This window comes from Bufo gargarizans, chromosome 2, assembly GCF_014858855.1.
Source record: "Bufo gargarizans isolate SCDJY-AF-19 chromosome 2, ASM1485885v1, whole genome shotgun sequence".
Lineage (NCBI taxonomy): Eukaryota > Metazoa > Chordata > Amphibia > Anura > Bufonidae > Bufo > Bufo gargarizans.
The window spans coordinates 479,569,554-479,589,788 of NC_058081.1; the positions used below are offsets into that span (position 1 = coordinate 479,569,554).

A 20,235-nucleotide genomic window follows, 5' to 3' on the forward strand; every position below is an offset into this window, starting at 1 on the left:
TGCTGATATTTGCGATTAATATTCGCTATGGGGCTGGACTAAAGAGAAGTTAATAAAAATACAGGGTGTTGAATCATGGTATTATTGGGAAAGCATACTAACCTGGCATCTGCTTCACTGTAATACTCTCTGGCAACAATATCCTCAAACAGTTCTCCACCGGTGACCCTGCAAAGATACAGCAAACATGAGGTCAGTGCCTATAGCCTGCTGCGCCAGGTATATACAGTACAGACCAAAAGTTTGGACACACCTTCTCATTCAAAGAGTTTTCTTTATTTTCATGACTATGAAAATTGTAGATTCACACAGAAGGCATCAAAACTATGAATTAACACATGTGGAATTATATAAATAACAAAAAAGTGTGAAACAACTGAAAATATGTCATATTCTAGGTTCTTCAAAGTAGCCACCTTTTGCTTTGATTACTGCTTTGCACACTCTTGGCATTCTCTTGATGAGCTTCAAGAGGTAGTCACCTGAAATGGTTTTCACTTCACAGGTGTGCCCTGTCAGGTTTAATAAGTGGGATTTCTTGCCTTATAAATGGGGTTGGGACCATCGGTTGCATTGTGGAGAAGTCAGGTGGATACACAGCTGATAGTCCTACTGAATAGACTGTTAGAATTTGTATTATGGCAAGATAAAAGCAGCAAAGTAAAGAAAAACAAGTGGCCATCATTACTTTAAGAAATGAAGGTCAGTCAGTCCAAAAAATTGGGAAAACTTTAAAAGTGTCCCCAAGTGCTGTCACAAAAACCAACAAGCATTACAAAGAAACTGGCTCACATGCGGACCGCCCCAGGAAATGAAGACCAAGAGTCACCTCTGCTGCGGAGGATAAGTTCATCCGAGTCACCAGCCTCAGAAATCGCAGGTTAACAGCAGCTCAGATTAGAGACCAGGTCAATGCCACACAGAGTTCTAGCAGCAGACACATCTCTAGAACAACTGTTAAGAGGAGACTGTGTGAATCAGGCTTTCATGGTAGAATATCTGCTAGGAAACCACTGCTAAGGACAGGCAACAAGCAGAAGAGACTTGTTTGGGCTAAAGAACACAAGGAATGGACATTAGACCAGTGGAAATCTGTGCTTTGGTCTGATGATGTCATGGAACCATGAACCAGACGTACAACAGAGATGAGTGGAAATAAGAAGGCTTTATTGGAAATCAAGCCGTAGCAAAAGTCCAAACGGATGGCAAAACCGAAGCAGGGTCTTGCGTAGACAGAGGTCAGGAACCAGGAGGGTGGTCAGACGAAGCCAGGATCAGGAACCAACGGGGTAGTCAAACGAAGCCAGGATCAGGAACCAACGGGGTAGTCAGACGAAGCCAGGATCAGGAACCAACGGGGTAGTCAGACGAGGCCAGGATCAGGAACCAGAAGCAGCAGCAGTCTTAGAAGCATGTGAACACAGGAGGACCAAGCAAGGAACTGAAGCCACAGACCTTCTATATATATGAGCTAGGCATCCAGCTCCTCCCAGTGGGAAGGAGAAGCCGCAGGGTGGGAGGCTACAAGAAACCCAGAAACCAAGATGGCCGCCAGCACATGTCAAACGAAGGTAAGACCATGACAGATGAGTCCAAATTTGAGATCTTTGGTTCCAACCACCGTGTCTTTGTGCGACGCAGAAAAGGTGAACGGATGTACTCTACATGCCTGGTTCCCACCGTGAAGCATGGAGGAGGAGGTGTGATGGTGTGGGAGTGCTTTGCTGGTGACACTGTTTGGGATTTATTCAAAATTGAAGACATACTGAACCAGCATGGCTACCACAGCATCTTGCAGCGGCATGCTATTCCATCCAGTTTGCGTTTATTTGGACCATCATTTATTTTTCAATAGGACAATGACCCCAAACACACCTCCAGGCTGTGTAAGGGCTATTTGACCATGAAGGAGAGTGATGGGGTGCTGCGCCAGATGACCTGGCCTCCACAGTCACCGGACCTGAACCCAATCGAGATGGTTTGGGGTGCTAAGCATCTCTGGGAACTCCTTCAAGACTGTTGGAATACCATTTCAGGTGACTACCTCTTGAAGCTCATCAAGAGAATGCCAAGAGTGTGCAAAGCAGTAATCAAAGCAAAAGCTGGCTACTTTGAAGAACCTAGAATATGACATATTTTCAGTTGTTTCACACTTTTTTGTTATGTATATAATTCCACATTGGTTAATTCATAGTTTTGATGCCTTCAGTGTGAATCTACAATTTTCATAGTCATGAAAATAAAGAAAACTCTTTGAATGAGAAGGTGTGTCCAAACTTTTGGTCTGTACTGTGTGTATATATATATATATATATATATATATATGAATATATATATATATATATATATATCACTACATTGTTCACATTTTTTTCTAAAGCTCAGTCTAAAATGTAGTTTACCTATCATAGATGTTCACCACAGAAATCACTGCTGCATTTAGCATTCATTATTATTGAGGAACTGATTCGGTAAACATTCACATTCCCCATAAATGAACAATGCGGGATCATCTTTCTTATTAGTACTTTGTATTTTGCCATTCCTCAGTTATTCTACCTGAAAATGCATACATGTATTGACAACTGGTTGCAGCCATTCCTCTCGTCAACACATTTACTGTGAGCTGTAAAATGATAATAATTACTAGAGATGAGCAAAGTTATGGAAATTTTGATTTGCCTGCTTCACCGAATTTCACGAAGAAATTTGATTCGTGACAAATTACTTCTTCACAAAGCGCATTTCTTTTTATGTAGCAGGGGCGTCATTGAACCCCTCAGGTGCCGCGTTCATAACTGATCGTGGCATCTGAGATTAAAAATGAAGGCTTTGAGGGGGTTTACCAGTTAAAAAATAAAAAATACTCATGTCATACGTCACTGCGTATGAGATTTCATGCGGTATCTTGAATCAAGATGGCTGTAGCAGGCTCTTCATGCGCAAATGGATGAGGTGAATATGTTTTTTGTTTTGTTAACCGCCATTTCATGGAAAACTGATTTGTTACCACGAAGCACAAGGAAATTCAGCTTTGTGGCAAATTGATTCCATATTAACCTGTTTAGGACCAAGTGAAGTACAGGTACAGTGCAGGAATAAAGCTCCTGTTACTAATATAGTAGGACCAGTTCGGGTCCCAAGCTGTCAATGACAGCTGGGGACCCTGAGGAGAAGACAGAAGTGGTGGATTACTGCTTCTGCCCTCTCCTTCCTTGATCCATAGTGCTTAATGAACGCTATGCAGTGAATACAGAAAGCAGCTAAGCTACTTCCTGTATTCCAGTGTTTCTCAAATCCAGTACGCCATGTTGTCGGTATATCTGTAGTATTGTGCAGGTGATATCATTAGTGTCAATGCATCAGGACGTACCACAGGTATTCCTCCTGAGGGACATTCTCAAATCATAATTAATCAAATTAATGACCTTTTGAGGGACATATGTGCAGAAAAATAAAAAGAAAACATAAGTAAAAATTAGAATAAACTACAAATAGAAAAACAACTTTAAAAAGTTCACATTAATCAAATCACCCCGTTCAAGTGAAACAGCACAAAACAACCGACACAAAATAGGGAACCTATTTTAATAATTTACTTTGATTTCATTTTTCATATTTAAAGAATAAGGGGTTATAGGTTAAAAAAACAAAAACAAAACTCTTTACAAATTTCTCCACATAAAACTATAAAGAGAAAAAAGTCACAAAAATACAGAAATTACTGAAAGTACTTAAATATTAATTTATGATAAATATATTCACACCTTTCAGTAGTTATAATGGCTTGTTTTGTCTACTGTAGTGCCCTGGAGCAGGCGTACTGTGAAGTCTGGACATTTGTGGACATTTGCCCCTGTTTCCCTTATGCAAAGTTATAATCTTCTTACTATATTTCACTTGAAAGAGTTAACTTGCACTGTTTAATACTGTGTAACTGCATTTTATATGTACGTTGTGATATGTATCCTGTTCATTTGCACTGTATTTGCGAGGCTCTGTGGAAAGGGTTAATGAATACTGAAAGACTTTTGGGACTTTGAATTAGAAGCTGGTAATTTTCCACAGCTGCCATAGGGTTTAAAGGGTTTCTGTCACCCCAATTTTCACTATTAAACAGGCTGACATTATGCATGTGAAAATTTCACCTGAATTTAACTCTGCATTAATTTTATTTAAGTATGCCCCCAGTTTAAATTTTATTATATGCAAATTAGCCTCTAGAAGCAGGGGAGGGGGGGTGTTTCATACTTAAAAGAAATGCACAGTTAAATTCAGGTGACATTTTCGCATGCATTGGCCCAAAAGCAACTTAAGCAGGGAGGAATCATGTGAAAATGAAATCCATTGGGATCCTAACCATACAGTGCTGCATACAAAGCAGAACATACATGACATACTCACAGATCAAACACTAAATAGTGGTGTCCTTCCTCCGAGATGCTGTCGTGTAGTCTCACTGCAAAAGAGGAGAGCAAACATAAATATAATATATATATATATATATATATATATATATTATGCAAGAAAATTAAGTAAAAATGATAATAATTTGTATGTTATTACAATCTACAGTCTCTGGGTGCACTGAAAACGCTATAGTTTTTCATAAAAAAATCATGTCTATATACCAGATCACCCATTTATGGAGATCTTAATAATGTTTGTTCATATCACCCACAGTGTGTCCTGTCTTTAAAGGGTTAATGGAATAACATTCATAATGGAGATGTAATGTTTGGTCTAGTTCTACGGAAAACAAAAAGTCCACATGAAAATTCAAGAGTCCTAGATATTTAGAATTCATCCATGTCGATGACAAGATGGTCAGTGTTTCTTGAAGATGTCCCTGGAAGGTCCGTGTTTGAATTCCGTATGTCAGCATCTCCTCCCAATGGTCTGTAAAAACTAGTACATACATATGGGTCTGTGCTAGACTTCAATGGCGAGTGTTTCACAAACAAGAAGTATTCCTGGAGATTTCACGGCTTCACCGATGCATCCCCGGTATAAGGTCTCGAAACCTACCAGCAAAGCGATTTCCTTCAAGAGGAACAGATCCTAGTGCAATACCCGAATCTTTTGTTAAAAGTATGATGTATTCTACTCACAATAAAATGACTTGCATAAAGGGCCATTTTACATGCTTTATGCAAGTCATTTTATTGTGAGTAGAATACATCATACTTTTAACAAAAGATTCGGGTATTGCACTATGATCTGTTCCTCTTGAAGGAAATCGCTTTGCTGGTGGGTATCGAGACCTTATACTGGGGATGCATCGGTGAAGCCGTGAAATCTCCAGGAATACTTCTTGTTTGTGAAACACTCGCCATTGAAGTCTAGCACGGACCCATATGTATGTACTTTTTTAAAATTTTATTGGAGAAGGGAGTTACTCCAACCTTTTGGGACTGCTTCTTAATCGTTCCTGGTATCACACAGAAATTTTATTTGTGTCTGTAAAAACTACTGACAGATAACAGATATTTTTCACAAACCCATATACTTCAATGGGCATGTTTGGTCCACATCGCAGAACAAAGTATTGCATATGTCCGTTGTCCTTCTGCTTAAACCACTGAAGTGTGAATAAACACATTCAAGTCAAAGGATCCGTGGTGTATGTGGAGAACACGGAAAACACACGTCCGTGATTCACTGTCCGTCTCAGACAGTAATATGGCTCAAACTGATGCCAAATGTATCCTTTTTTTTTTTTTTAAAGGATCAAGTTTTTCTTCTGATGGATCAGAACAACAGAAAAATAATGGTGATGAGAACTCTCCCTCATATACTGTATACTATTCCAGTACAGAAACTGACTCCCTCTGCTGGCTGTTTACAATACAGTTCATGACATCTTACGCACCTGAATGTCTCTTCATTGACAATGACAAAGCATAAATACAGGTAAATACATGATGTTGAATATTTATTTTTGATGATCTTATGTTTATTTTTATACATTTTATAGATTAAAAAAATTACAGCATGTACACAGATCTGTAATGGATGCAAAGAAATGGAAGGTGTGAAAGCAACATTATGCTTGTGAGAAATGTCTGCAATAATTTGTCCATGTTAAATTTATGGAAATATAGGGGACATTTATCAAGACCTGCGTTTAAAACGACGGTCTTAATAAAGCCCCGCACCGACGGTGGATCCACCAAAGTTAGGCTACTTTCACACTGGCATTTTGGATTCCGTTTGTGATATCCCTTCAGGGATCTCACAAGCGGTCCAAAACTGATACATTTTGCCCAAATGCATTCTGAATGGATAAGGATCCGCTCAGAATGCATCAGTTTGCCTCCGTTCAGCCTCCATTCCGCTCTGGAAGCGGACACCAAAACGCTGCTTGCAGCGTTTTGGTGTCCGTCTGATGAATACTGAGCCAAACGGATCAGTTCTGACTTACAATTTATGTCAATGGGGACGGATCAGTTTTCATTGACACAATCTGGCGCAATCGAAAATGGATCCGTCCTCCATTGACTTTCAATGGTGTTCAAGACTGATCCGTTTTGGCAATGTTAAGAATAATACAAACGGATCTGGTCTGAGCGGATGCATACGATTGTATTATTGGTGCGGATCAGTCTGTGCAGATCCGTGATGGATCTGCACCAAACACGAGTGTGAAAGTAGCCTTATGTAGAGATCCAGCTTCTAAATGTAAGGCGGCTGTCTTACATTTAGACCTTTTTTCTACGCCTAAAACAGCCTCTACAAGGGCTTTCACAACAGCTTCCATTTTGTCAAGGGACACAGGTTGTAATCTCGCTGGTTTGATGCAAGACATACAACCGTGCCCGGAAAAACTAAATTTTTTTGGCCTTCAGGCCAGCACCACCACAAGAGAAATAAAGCATTATATAATGGCTTCTCAATTACGGGAGCTCCCTCAATGAATGAGTTTTCTGACCCAAATGACCATGTTTTAAGGGGTTTTGCCAAGTATGAAAGTCGTCCCCTATAACAGGAAATATCATTTAGTTAGTCATACTTGGTGCAGCCCCTTTAATGTCTCCAATGACTTCAATGAGATTTTCTGCTGACAGAATCGGTTCACTTCAGCTTCTGTTCTATCAGACTTCCGTTATTTTTGGTGGGCAGGATAGCAAAACCTAACTACAGTGACACTAAGAGTCCCAGAGCTGTAGGATATTGACACTTGGGGACCCATCCTGAAGACAACTGCATCCCACAGGACAAGATAACCGCTATGTTATATCTTCATTTATAAAACAGCACAGGAGAGGTGTTCACTTTGCTGAACTCTTCATTACGTAATTGCAGCTCTACTAAACTCCAATTGTTTCGTCTTTAACCCTCTCGACCGTGGAAAACCCCACACTGTGAGGGGAGGACAGTGTAGGAGGGAGACTCCATATAGCGACATGTTAATAGCAATGTTTGAGACAATGAACAACAAGGGAATACTGGGCTATTTCTGTTCACTGTCACCCGATTGCATGTTCGAAGCCTGGCAATTAGCTCTGGATACGTTAATTGTAGCCTAATTCTTCCATCATACACACTACACTTACACAGCGAGGGCAACTAAAAATCCCTCCACAAAGGCCTGCCGTGATTACAAAACATCAGCTCTCCGCACACAAAGAGATTTGGAACATTCTGCCATTGTGCTTCTATTTCCAGTTCATTTTCCAAATCACTGGGCTCTAGCCCTCCTCGTTGTGACTGTTACTTTTTACAATGAATAACATTTGCATTCTGGAGTCTCAGGGTGTTTGGGGAGATGGAGCCCGAGGATTTGAGAGCTCTTTGCTGTCTTTTACTGTAGTTAAAATGGTTCTAAGTAAGTCTGTATTCAACAAATTGGTCCCAAGCTGATCATTTCAAGAACAAAAATATATGGAGGCGGATTTTACCACTGTAAAATAATGAAAGAAAACAATAATTGTCAGAAAGCAAGTGGGAGGAAGTGGGAAAATATGTCAGCATGGCATGAAATAACCTGAAGGATGTATATATTCCAAAACATCTACTGTATCTGCAAAACTTCAAAGGGGTGTTGCCATCATGGACATACAGTATCAACAAAATCTTCCATAAATGTCTGATAGATGCAGGTTATATCTCTGGGACCCATACCAGGGGTCCTCCGGATGTGTGTGGCACTCTACATTCCCTTCATTAGCAGTTACTCAAATAGCTAAACATGTTTGAACCAAGGGACTTACACAGATCTCATAGAGCCCTATAGTCAAACTCAGCATGAACCCCCTCCTTGGAAGATTTCTTATGAATTTACATTTTTTGTATTAAATTGAGGAAATTTATAAAGCAGACAATATGAATAAATACATTGATAAATTTCCCCATACAGGTTTCCCACTTTCCTTAATATAGCACATAATAAAACTGTCTGCCTGCAGCCACCACTAGGGGGAGCTCATTGCACAGGAATTTATACATCATTGAAATGAATGGAAGCTGTAAAAAAAGTCTTTGTACTGAGCAACCCTGAGTGTTGGCTGAACAAAAATGCCATGGATCTATGCCGGGAAGCCCCAGCCCCATAGCAGTTGCATGATCTGCCTCCATGGTGAGTAGGTAGGTCACTGCATGTACCCATAGAAGTGATGGGGTCTCACCTAAGGAAGTAAATAGCGAAACCTTACATGTCCATATTTAGGGTTCCCAAATTCAATATTGGGGCATACGGAAGACATCTAGATGGTCTTTGGGACCTCTTTAAGTATCAGATCTTAGCTATGATAATATATTTGCACTGCAGCTCAGAAAACGTTCTTTTATTCCCTGACGGCGTGCTTCTCTAGTCATGCTTGAAGTCAAGGGGGCAGCGGCCTCCTTGCTTCAAGTCAAGATAACCACGCCCCTTCCCTGCCCCTTTGCTGTGACTGACAGCCGGCAGTTCGGCTGGCTTTGCCGAACTCTCTGCATCAGTCACAGCAATGGGGCAGGGAAGGGGCGTGGTTATCTTGACTTGAAGCAAGGAGGCCGCTGCCCCCTTGACTTCAAGCATGACTAGAGAAGCACGCTGGCAGGGAATAAAAGAACGTTTTCTGAGCTTTAGCCGCATCGGACTTCAGGAAGAAAATTATTGTCGGAAACATGCTGCTGGCTACTGTCAGGTACTGCTGGCGGCTTGGGATGGTTTTTGGAGGTGACAGGTTCCCTTTAAGAATTTACAATCTTTAAAAAGGATTGAACTCTCCCATTGTCATTATTCATTATGGTTTCCTTTAGCTCTACTTTCTGCAAAGTGGCACCATACATACCTTTAGACTTTTGCATGGCAACAAAATGTTGTCACCTGGAATATGTCCCCAAAGTAAGACTGAATTATTAAAAATGCTGGAAGCAGTCTTTAGAATCTCTGTTCGAGTTATCGTGTCAGCATTACATAGTTACTGCATCTTTAGACTCCCTGGACTAAAGATGGCCATACACATGAGATAACTGTTGGCCATCAGTGATCCCATCTTACACATGCATGCTCAGTTCAGCTGAGTATGCATTGCGTTATGAATAAGACAGGGGAGAAAGCCATTGCCAGACTCCTCTGGCAGTTGCTTATCTCCTTGAAAACAAAAGAATCGCGCATGTTGCCATCAAGGTAAAGTCAGGGTTAGAGGCTGTCATACATATTAGATGGCCTGTCAGTTCTGCTGAGCTTATGTTTAACTATTAGACAGGATTAGTAAATCAACTCTTGTGTTGAACGAACCCAAACAGCAAAAGTTTTAGTTCAGCTTTCGGGCATTTAATAAAGCTTTTGAAAGGCTGCAGGGCAGCCAATCAACAAGCTTTTAAGCTGTGGGCACTTAGAAGCCATCACAGCCATGCCTCCTAATGGCATGGCTGTGATTGGCCGATGCATCATGTGACCCAGCCTCTATAAAAGTTGAATCATGTGTAACACCGCCCATAAGCTCTGAGTAGTGCAGGGACAGGAAGCAGGCAGCTGAAGTGAGGGACAGTGTTAGGAATCTCATCTGGCTTTTTATTTTGTGGGTGACCTATAGTGATTTTTTTGTGGGTGCAATACACCAGCTTTGCACACCTGACACAGAAATATAATAATTAATCTGGCTGCTAATTCTGTGGGTGACCTGTAGCGATTTTTTGTGGGTTTAATGCACCATCTTGGAACCCCTGACAGAAATTTAATAAGTAATTTGGCTGTTACGTCTCTGGGTGACCTATAGCGATTTGTTTGTGAGTGCAATGCACCATCTTTGTACCCCTGACACAAAAATATAATAGTTAATCTGTCTGTTACATCGGTGGGTGACATATTCCCATTTTTGGTGTGAGGTACACGTGCACTGCATCCGTGACAGGGAAATTAATATAGTTAATAAATCTGTTACATCGGTGGGTGACATATACCCATTTTTTTTGTGTGAGGTACACCTGCACTCCATACGTGACAGGGAAATAAATATAGTTAATCCATCTATTAGTTCGGTGGGTGACATATACCCATTTTTTGTGTGAGGCACACCTGCACTCCATACAGGGAAATAAATATAGTTAATCCATCTATTAGTTCGGTGGGTGACATATACCCATTTTTTGTGTGAGGCACACCTGCACTCCATACAGGGAAATAAATATAGTTAATCCATCTATTAGTTCGGTGGGTGACATATACCTATTTTTCGTGTGAGGTACACCTGCACTGCATACGTGACAGAGAAATAAGTATTAAGCAATGTATTGCTGCATTTGTGGGAGGGGAGGCTGATTACAAGGCTAATTACACGTACCTGTGGGCCCAGGCTGGCTGATTACTAGGCTATTTATAGGCACCTGTGGGCCCAGGCTAACGCTGATTCAGCTGATTTCACTACCTCTGAGTCAGCGCTAGGATACAGCAGCATGGTGTGGAGGCTTCTTATGAATGGGCAACGGCAGAATGTCTCAGGAGGGCGCTGGTATTCGTGGTAGGATCAGAGTTGTTTGCACGGGACCCACGCTGCGGTCCACGACATGTAGCGCTCTGGGATGAAGCAGAGTTTGGGCGCTAATGGTCGACCCATGGTTGTTTGTATTGTTTGTCTGGCTATTCAGCGGCCTGGTGGGGCCATTGCATACAGTAATTGGGGTAGCAGGTGCTTAGAGTGGGCATGGTTGTATGTTTTCTAAAACCTGGTTTACATGCGGGGCGCTTGTCTGCAGTTGGCTCAAGGATACCTGTTACATACGGGATGCATGTCTCCAAGCTACGCACGCTGTGTTTAAGTGATGGTATTTTATTCATTTAGTTTTTGGAAGGGTCATGGATCAATCGGGAGGAAAAAAAAACAAAACAAAAAAAAAACTCCTGCAGCATCATGTGGAGGTTCGTTTGCGCCTGGGCAATGGCAGAAGGTGCCAGGCGAGAGCTGGCATTCATGGTAGGATTGGACTTGGTTACCTTCAAAGCTACGTCCGTGTGTCTGCGTTCACATTTTGTCCTATACACCATTCACTACTAGAGCTGCAGTCATACGTCCGCTGTTACATTACATTAATACTCTGCTCACTTTCAGATTGCATTCATACGGCTGCTTTGTACCATGCTCCTCATGCTCATACTCAGAGCTGTTCCCATACCATGTTTTTAGGCACCACTCACATCCAGAGCTGCATTTACCCACTTGTTCCTACATCATGTGTTATACTTTGCTTCCACTAAAGCTGCATTTCTTTTCATTGCTACATAATGGTTACTCAGTATTCTTACTAGGGCTATCAGCATACCGCTCTTCCGATAAACATAGCTGCTTACTGTTCTTTCCCCGGTGGTTTGTTACATTCCTTAGGCCTACCTTTTTCTGTTTACTTGGGGGGGAGAAAGGAGAAAAAAAAATAATACATTTTGGGTGGTGTTCTTTAGTCCTGGTTTGCATTCACTCAGACTGGTCTCCTTTACTTCTGGTTCGCATTCACTCAGATTGATCTCCCACCCCAGTTAACCAAATAGCTCCCTAGCGGTCAGTGGGCCAATAGGAGTAAGTTCCTACTATGTTTTCACAGTTGTTCATTAGTTTGTCACGACAAGGGTCTTTTCTTAGCGAACTGCAATGCCTCTGGCTCTTGTTGTTCTCCCATCTGTTTCAATTTCGCGGTTGATTTAATGTTTCTTTCATGAAAGTGGTTTGGATCTCTAATGTCTATGCATTTTCCATTAGGTCTGGCTCACGTTTTAATTACTTATCGTCACTGTAAGGTCATCCAGGTCAGTGTCTTGGCTTCGGGGGGCCTCATGGCTTCGGGGACCGATGACTGTTCTTCATGTTGTTCGTTAGGGGTACAATATGGTTGTAGGCTGGTTAGCATCCTAGGTTTATTGTCGGAGAGGGTCATGGTTATGAGAGTCCCCAAGTCATACTGGTGCTGCATAAGTGGTTTAAAAAAATAAATAAAATAATAATTATAATTTATATAAATCCGCCATTAGTCTCGCACGCATGGCTTCTTCCTTTTAGTGTTACATATGACCCCGCCATTAGAGCCTCTCTCGCATGGCTTCTCCCTTTTAGTGTTACATATGGCTCCGCCATTAGAGTCTCTCACGTATGGCTCCGCCATTAGAGTCTCTCACGTATGGCTTCTCCCTTTTAGTGTTACATATGATTCCGCCATTAGAGTCTCTCACGCATGGCTTAGCCATTAGAGTCTCTCACGTATGCCTTCTCCCTTTTAGTGTCACATATGACTCCGCCATTAGAGTCTTTCGCGCATGGCTTAGCCATTAGAGTCTCTCACATATGGCTTCCCCCTTTTAGTCTTACATATGACTCCGCCATTAGAGTCTCTCACGCATGGCTTAGCCATTAGAGTCTCTCACGCATGGCTTAGCCATTAGAGTCTCTCACGCATGGCTTAGCCATTAGAGTCTCTCACGTATGGCTTCCCCCTTTTAGTCTTAAATATGACTCCGCCATTAGAGTCTCTCACGCATGGCTTAGCCATTAGAGTCTCTCACGCATGGCTTAGCCATTAGAGTCTCTCACGCATGGCTTAGCCATTAGAGTCTCTCACGCATGGCTTAGCCATTAGAGTCTCTCACGCATGGCTTAGCCATTAGAGTCTCTCACGCATGGCTTAGCCATTAGAGTCTCTCACGCATGGCTTAGCCATTAGAGTCTCTCACGCATGGCTTAGCCATTAGAGTCTCTCACGCATGGCTTAGCCATTAGAGTCTCTCACGCATGGCTTAGCCATTAGAGTCTCTCACGCATGGCTTAGCCATTAGAGTCTCTCACGCATGGCTTAGCCATTAGAGTCTCTCACGCATGGCTTAGCCATTAGAGTCTCTCACGCATGGCTTAGCCATTAGAGTCTCTCACGCATAGCTTCCCCCTTTTAGTCTTACATATGACTCCACCATTAGAGTCTCTCACGCATGGCTTAGCCATTAGAGTCTCTCACGCAAGGCTTCCCCCTTTTAGTCTTACATATGACTCCACCATTAGAGTCTCTCACGCATGGCTTAGCCATTAGAGTCTCTCACGTATGGTTTCCCCCCTTTTAGTCTTAAATATGACTCCGCCATTAGAGTCTCTCACGCATGGCTTAGCCATTAGAGTCTCTCACGCATGGCTTAGCCATTAGAGTCTCTCACGCATGGCTTAGCCATTAGAGTCTCTCACGCATGGCTTAGCCATTAGAGTCTCTCACGCATGGCTTAGCCATTAGAGTCTCTCACGCATGGCTTAGCTATTAGAGTCTCTCACGCATGGCTTAGCCATTAGAGTCTCTCACGCATGGCTTAGCCATTAGTCTCTCACGCATGGCTTAGCCATTAGAGTCTCTCACGCATGGCTTAGCCATTAGAGTCTCTCACGCATGGCTTAGCCATTAGAGTCTCTCACGCATGGCTTAGCCATTAGAGTCTCTCACGCATGGCTAAGCCATTAGAGTCTCTCACGCATGGCTTAGCCATTAGAGTCTCTCACGCATGGCTTAGCCATTAGAGTCTCTCACGCATGGCTTAGCCATTAGAGTCTCTCACGCATGGCTTAGCCATTAGAGTCTCTCACGCATGGCTTAGCCATTAGAGTCTCTCACGCATGGCTTAGCCATTAGAGTCTCTCACGCATGGCTTAGCCATTAGAGTCTCTCACGCATGGCTTAGCCATTAGAGTCTCTCACGCATGGCTTAGCCATTAGAGTCTCTCACGCATGGCTTAGCCATTAGAGTCTCTCACGCATAGCTTAGCCATGAGAGTCTATCACGCATGGCTTAGCCATTAGAGTCTCTCACGCATAGCTTCCCCCTTTTAGTCTTACATATGACTCCACCATTAGAGTCTCTCACGCATGGCTTAGCCATTAGAGTCTCTCACGCATGGCTTAGCCATTAGAGTCTCTCACGCATGGCTTCCCCCTTTTAGTCTTACATATGACTCCACCATTAGAGTCTCTCACGCATGGCTTAGCCATTAGAGTCTCTCACGTATGGTTTCCCCCTTTTAGTCTTAAATATGACTCCGCCATTAGAGTCTCTCACGCATGGCTTAGCCATTAGAGTCTCTCACGCATGGCTTAGCCATTAGAGTCTCTCACGCATGGCTTAGCCATTAGAGTCTCTCACGCATGGCTTAGCCATTAGAGTCTCTCACGCATGGCTTAGCCATTAGAGTCTCTCACGCATGGCTTAGCCATTAGAGTCTCTTACGCATGGCTTCTCCGTTTTAGTCTTACACACATGTCTCCGCCATTAGTCTCTCACGCATGGCTTCTCCCTTTTAGTCTTACACATATGACTCCGCCATTAGTCTCTCACGCATGGCTTCTCTGTTTTAGTCTTACACACATGTCTCCTGCCATTAGTCTCTCATGCATGGCTTCTCCGTTTTAGTGTTGCACATATGACTCCTCCATTAGAGTCTCTCACGCATGGCTTCTCCCCTTTTAGTGTTACATATGACTCCGCCATCAGTCTCTCATGCATGGCTTCTCCATTTAGTGTTACACATGTCTCCGCCATTAGAGTCCCTCACGCATGGCTCTGCCATTAGTCTCACGTATGGCTTCTCCGTTTAAATTTTACACACATAACTCCGCCATTCGAGGCCGGCTGCATGGTCCCACAACAAGTAAGTTCCATGTCTTTTTCTGCCTTTGGACCCGCTTGCAAGGCTCGGTCATCTGTGGCTCACAATACAATACTTGTGTGTGGCTCGCACGCATGGCTTGTGCCATTAGAGTCTCACTCGCGTTATTGTTTTCCCTGACTTTTATTTTCTAGGTTGTTGGGTTTTCATTGTTTTCTTTATAAACATTCATCCCAAGCCTGCCTTTGCGGACATCATCTTCTCCCAGGCATGCTTACTTCTTCTACAAACTTGGGCCGAGGGTGTTGGTGTCCGGCCTAAGTCCTGGGTATCAGCCGTCTTCCAGTAGGAGGTACAGTAATAAGGTGCAGTTTATGAAGTCTGTCATGTCTTCAGACACAACAAGTCCTATCACGACTACAGGCGCAGCATACATAGTTTATCACGACTTTAAGCTTATTTTCTGTCACAACTGCAGGTATTGTGTATGTTCTGTCCTTATTACAGGCAACATTAGCTCGTTAATCGAAATAGCCATGTATTCCTGTGTATGGTTCCCCAGGCCTGGTGAGTTTACACATTTCACTTAATTTACTACTACAGTAAGACGGAAGACGCCATGTTCTAACTTTTGGGCCCTTAATAGAAAGTGTGGCCTAGGGAATAAGTAGAGGTAAGTATTTTGCCACCAGGAACAGTTGGTGCCTGATCAGGGCCCTTGGCGGATGGTTGGAGTTCATCTAGGCCTTCCAACAGATTCACCATTGTTTGTTTCAGTCTGTAGCTCTCAGGATTCAGACCTTCTTGTTATAGGGTTATATGTTAGTCAACATAGGAGTAAATCGTTCCTGGTTACCGGCCACTCTTTCAATCGCATCAGAATTTACCATCTCCAAGAACGATGTGGTGGTGCACATAAAAAAAAGGTAAGGTAGATGGAAGTCACTGATATATACGGTATATTCCGCACCTTCATTGTGAAAGATCTTTTCCGTTCAAAATCTGGTGTCGTAACGGTATGTATATATTACTCTAAACTAAGGTCTGCTCTTTTTGGCCCCTTTAGGCTGCCCTACCACAGTATTTATGGCAACTCTACTGCTTGTTGTAGATAGGGTTAGATAGGTTAGGTTCACCTTTCTGATAGCAGATCCGACCACAAATATAGTTAATCCATCTGTTAGTTTGGTGAGTGACATACAGTAAGAAACAGAAGTATTTGAACACCCTGTGATTTTGCAAGTTCTCCCACTTAGAAATCATGGAGGGGTCTGACATTTACATTGTAGGTGCATTCCCACTCTTAGAGACAGAATAAAAAAAATAAAAAATTCAGGAAATCACATTGTATGATTTTTAAATATTTTATTTGTCTTGCACTGCTGAACATAAGTATTTGAACACCTGAGAAAATCAGTGTTAATATTTGGTACAGAAGCCTTTGTTTGCAATTACAGAGGTCAAAAGTTTCCTGTAGTTCTTGACCAGGTTTGCACACACTGCAACAGGGATTTTGGCCCACTCCTCCAGACAGATCCCCTCTAGATCTGTCAGGTTTCAGGGCTGTCACTGAGCAACACAGAGTTTCAGCTCCCGCCAAAGATGTTCTATTGGATTTTGGTCTGGAGACTGGCTAGGTCACGCCAGAACCTTGATATGCTTCTTACGGAACCACTCCTTGGTTATCCTGGCTGTGTGCTTCGGGTCATTGTCATGTTGGAAGACCCAGCCACGACCCGTCTTCAATGCTCTGACAGAGGGAAGGAGGTTGTTGCTCCAAATCTCACAATAAATGGCCCCATTCATCCTCTCCTTAATAATGTGCAGTTGTCCTGTCCCCTTCGCAGAAAAGCACCCCCAAATCATGATGTTACCACCCCCATGCTTCACAGTAGGGATGTTGTTCTTGGGATGCAACTCATCCTTCTTTTTCCTCCAAACACGACGAGTGAAGTTTAGAACAAAAAGTTCTACTTTAGTCTCATCTGACCACATTACTTTCTCCCATGCCTCCTCTGGATCATCCAGATGGTCATTGGCAAACTTCAGACGGGCCTTGACATGTGATGACTTGAGCGAAGGAACCTTCTATGCGATGCATGATTTGAAATCATGACAGCGTAGTGTTCTATTGACCTTTGAAACTGAGGTCCCAGCTCTCTGCATGTAATTAACCAGCTCCTCCCTTGTAGTTCTGGGCTCCATCCTCACCTTTCTTATAATCAGTGATACCCCACGAGGTCAGATCTTGCATGGAGCCCCAGTCCGAGGGAGACTGACAGACTTCTTTAGCCTCTTCTATTTTCTAACGATTGCTCCAACAGATCTATTTTTACCAAGCTGCTTGGCAATTGCCCTTTCCAGCCTTGTGGAGGTCCACAATTTTATCTCTGATGTCTTTTGACAGCTCTTTGGTCTTGCCCATGGTATTAGTTGGCATCTGACTGACTGTGGGGTGGACAGATGTCTTTAAAGAGCTCAGACAGGTGCTACTAAGTTAGATTAACCTCTTCAGGACACATGATGCACCGGTACGGCATGTTGTCCTGGTACTTAAGGACACATGATGTACCGGTACGTCATGTATAGTTCTGATCACCGCCGCCTGGCAGGCGGTGATCGGAACCCGGTGCCTGCTCAAATCATTGAGCAGGCACCTTGGCTAGATGTGCCAGGGGGTCCTCAGGGTACACTTACAAGTTTCGTGTGTACGAGGGGCGAGATTCCCGTATTCAACCCCCAGAATATCCCCCCACTCTGGGTGTTAGCGGGAAACTTGTGTGGGACCTTATGCACCCACTGCTAGATAAGGATTACCACCTGTACGTGGATAACTTTTATACTAGTATCCCCTTGTTCCAGTCCCTCACCACCAGATCCTCGTCCGTTTGTGGGACCGTGCGGAAAAATCAACACGACCTCCCTGCCCATCCCGTCCAGGTACCTATCCCCAGGGTGAGACCCGTGCCCTTACCACTGGAACCTGTTGCTGGTCAGATATAAGGACAAGAGGGATGTCCTTGTACTGTCTACAATTCATGGTAACGGCATCACCCCTGTCCCTGTGCGAGGTACCGCGGCAACGGTCCTCAAGCCCGATTGTATCGTCGACTACAATCGGTATATGGGAGGAGTTGATCTCTCTGATCAAGTCCTCAAGCCATATAATGCCACGCGCAAAACCCGGGCATGGTACAAAAAATTTGCGGTCTACTTGGTACAGGTTGCCTTCTACAACTCTTTTGTGCTGTCCAGGAGCGCTGGCAACACAGGGACATTCCTTCAGTTCTATGAGGCAGTCCTCAAGGCCCTGATCTTTTCGGACCGATCATTCGGGCCTCTGCATTATTGGTTGCTTCAGGGAGTACCACACTTTCATGGAGTACTAAATGTATATCCCAATTTGGCCACTGACAATCGGATAAAAAAAATATGGTTCTCAGGCCTGAGACACCCAAAAAAAATTGTTCAAAAAGTTTGTAAAACTAAATAATGGGTCACCTTACATAACAAAAAGTTTAATAGCAAGCGATCAAAAAGTCACATAGCCCCCAAAATAGTGCCATTAAAACAGTCTCCTCATCCCGCAAAAAATTAGCCCCTACCTAATATACAATCGGCTAAAAAACAAACATAAAAAATGACTCTTAGACTTTAGAGATACAAAAAAAAATTGGGGTATTAAAAAGGATAATATAGTCTAAAACCTAAATAATTGTAAAAAAGTAGACTTATTAGGTATCGCCGCGTCCGTAAGAATCTCCTCTGTAAAAATACCCCATGAGCTAACCCCCAGATTAACACGGTTCAAAAAAATAAAAAAAACGGTGCAAAAAAATTACTTTTTTTGTCACCTTACATAATAAAAAGTTTAATAGTAAGCGATCAAAAAGTTATATAGCCCCAAAATAGTGCCAATAAAACTGTCCTCTCATCCCGCAAAAAATGAGCCCCTACATAAGATAATCAGCTAAAAATAAAAAATAAATGACTCTTAGGCCTCATGCACACGACCGTTGTGTGCATCCGTGGCCGTTGTGCCGTTTTCCGTTTTTTTTCACGGACCCATTGACTTTCAATGGGTCCGTGGAAAAATCGGAAAATGCACCGTTTGGCAGCCGCATCCGTGAGCCGTGTTTCCTGGCCGTGAAAAAAATAGGACCTGTCCTATTTTTTTCACGGCCAACGGTTCACGGGCCCATTCAAGTCAATGGGTCCGTGAAAGAACACGGATGCACACAAGATTGGCATCCGTGTCCGTGATCCGTGGCCGTAGGATTTTAGTTTCATACAGACGGATCCGAAGATCCGTCTGCATAAAAGCTTTTTCAGAGCTGAGTTTTCACTTCGTGAAAACTCAGATCCGACAGTATATTCTAACACAGAGGCGTTCCCATGGTGATGGGACGCTTCTAGTTAGAATACACTACAAACTGTGTACAAGACTGCCCCCTGCTGCCTGGCAGCACCCGATCTCTTACAGGGGATATGATAGTACAATTAACCCCATCAGGTGCGGCACCTGAAGGGGTTAATTGTACTATCATATCCCCCTGTAAGAGATCAGGGCTGCCAGGCAGCAGGGGGCAGACCCCCCCCCCCTCCCCAGTTTGAATATCATTGTGCGGCCCCCCCCTCCCCTGTTGTTAACTCGTTGGTGGCCAGTGTGCGCACCCCCCTCCCTCCCTCCCTCTATTGTTTTAATACATTGGGGCCAGTGTGCGCGCCCCCCCCCCCAACCCCCCTCCCTCCCTCTATTGTTTTAATACATTGGGGCCAGTGTGCGCACCCCCCCAACCCCCCCCCCTCCCTCCCTCTATTGTAATAATAGCATTGGGGCCAGTGTGCGCACCCCCCCCCCCCCGATCATCGGTGGCAGCGGAGTAGAAGATTTTCATACTTACCTGGCTGCTGGCTGCTGCGATGTCTGCGTCCGGCCGGGAGCTCCTCCTACTGGTAAGTGACAGCAATGCGCCGCACAGACCTGTCACTTACCAGTAGGAGGAGCTCCCGGCCGGACACAGAGATCGCAGCAGCCAGCAGCCAGGTAAGTATGAATCTTCTACTCCGCTGCCACCGATGATCGGAGGGGGGGGGGGGGGGTTGGCGCACACTGGCCCCAATGCTATTATTACAATAGAGGGAGGGAGGGGGGGGGGGTTGGGGGGGTTGGCGCACACTGGCCCCA

General features: G+C 43.6%; 1 protein-coding gene across 1 annotated transcript in view; it reads right to left on the reverse strand.

The window, feature by feature from the left end:
- The window catches only part of CAMK2A (calcium/calmodulin dependent protein kinase II alpha), a 263,773-nt gene that overhangs the window by 86,218 nt on the left and 157,320 nt on the right, over positions 1-20,235 (reverse strand). Inside the window, exons 4-5 of the mRNA XM_044281129.1 lie at positions 4,405-4,459; positions 103-168 (exon numbers count right to left, since the gene is read on the reverse strand). Of these exons, the coding sequence (XP_044137064.1) occupies positions 103-168; positions 4,405-4,459 (121 nt within the window). The remainder of the gene's footprint in view (positions 1-102; positions 169-4,404; positions 4,460-20,235) is intronic.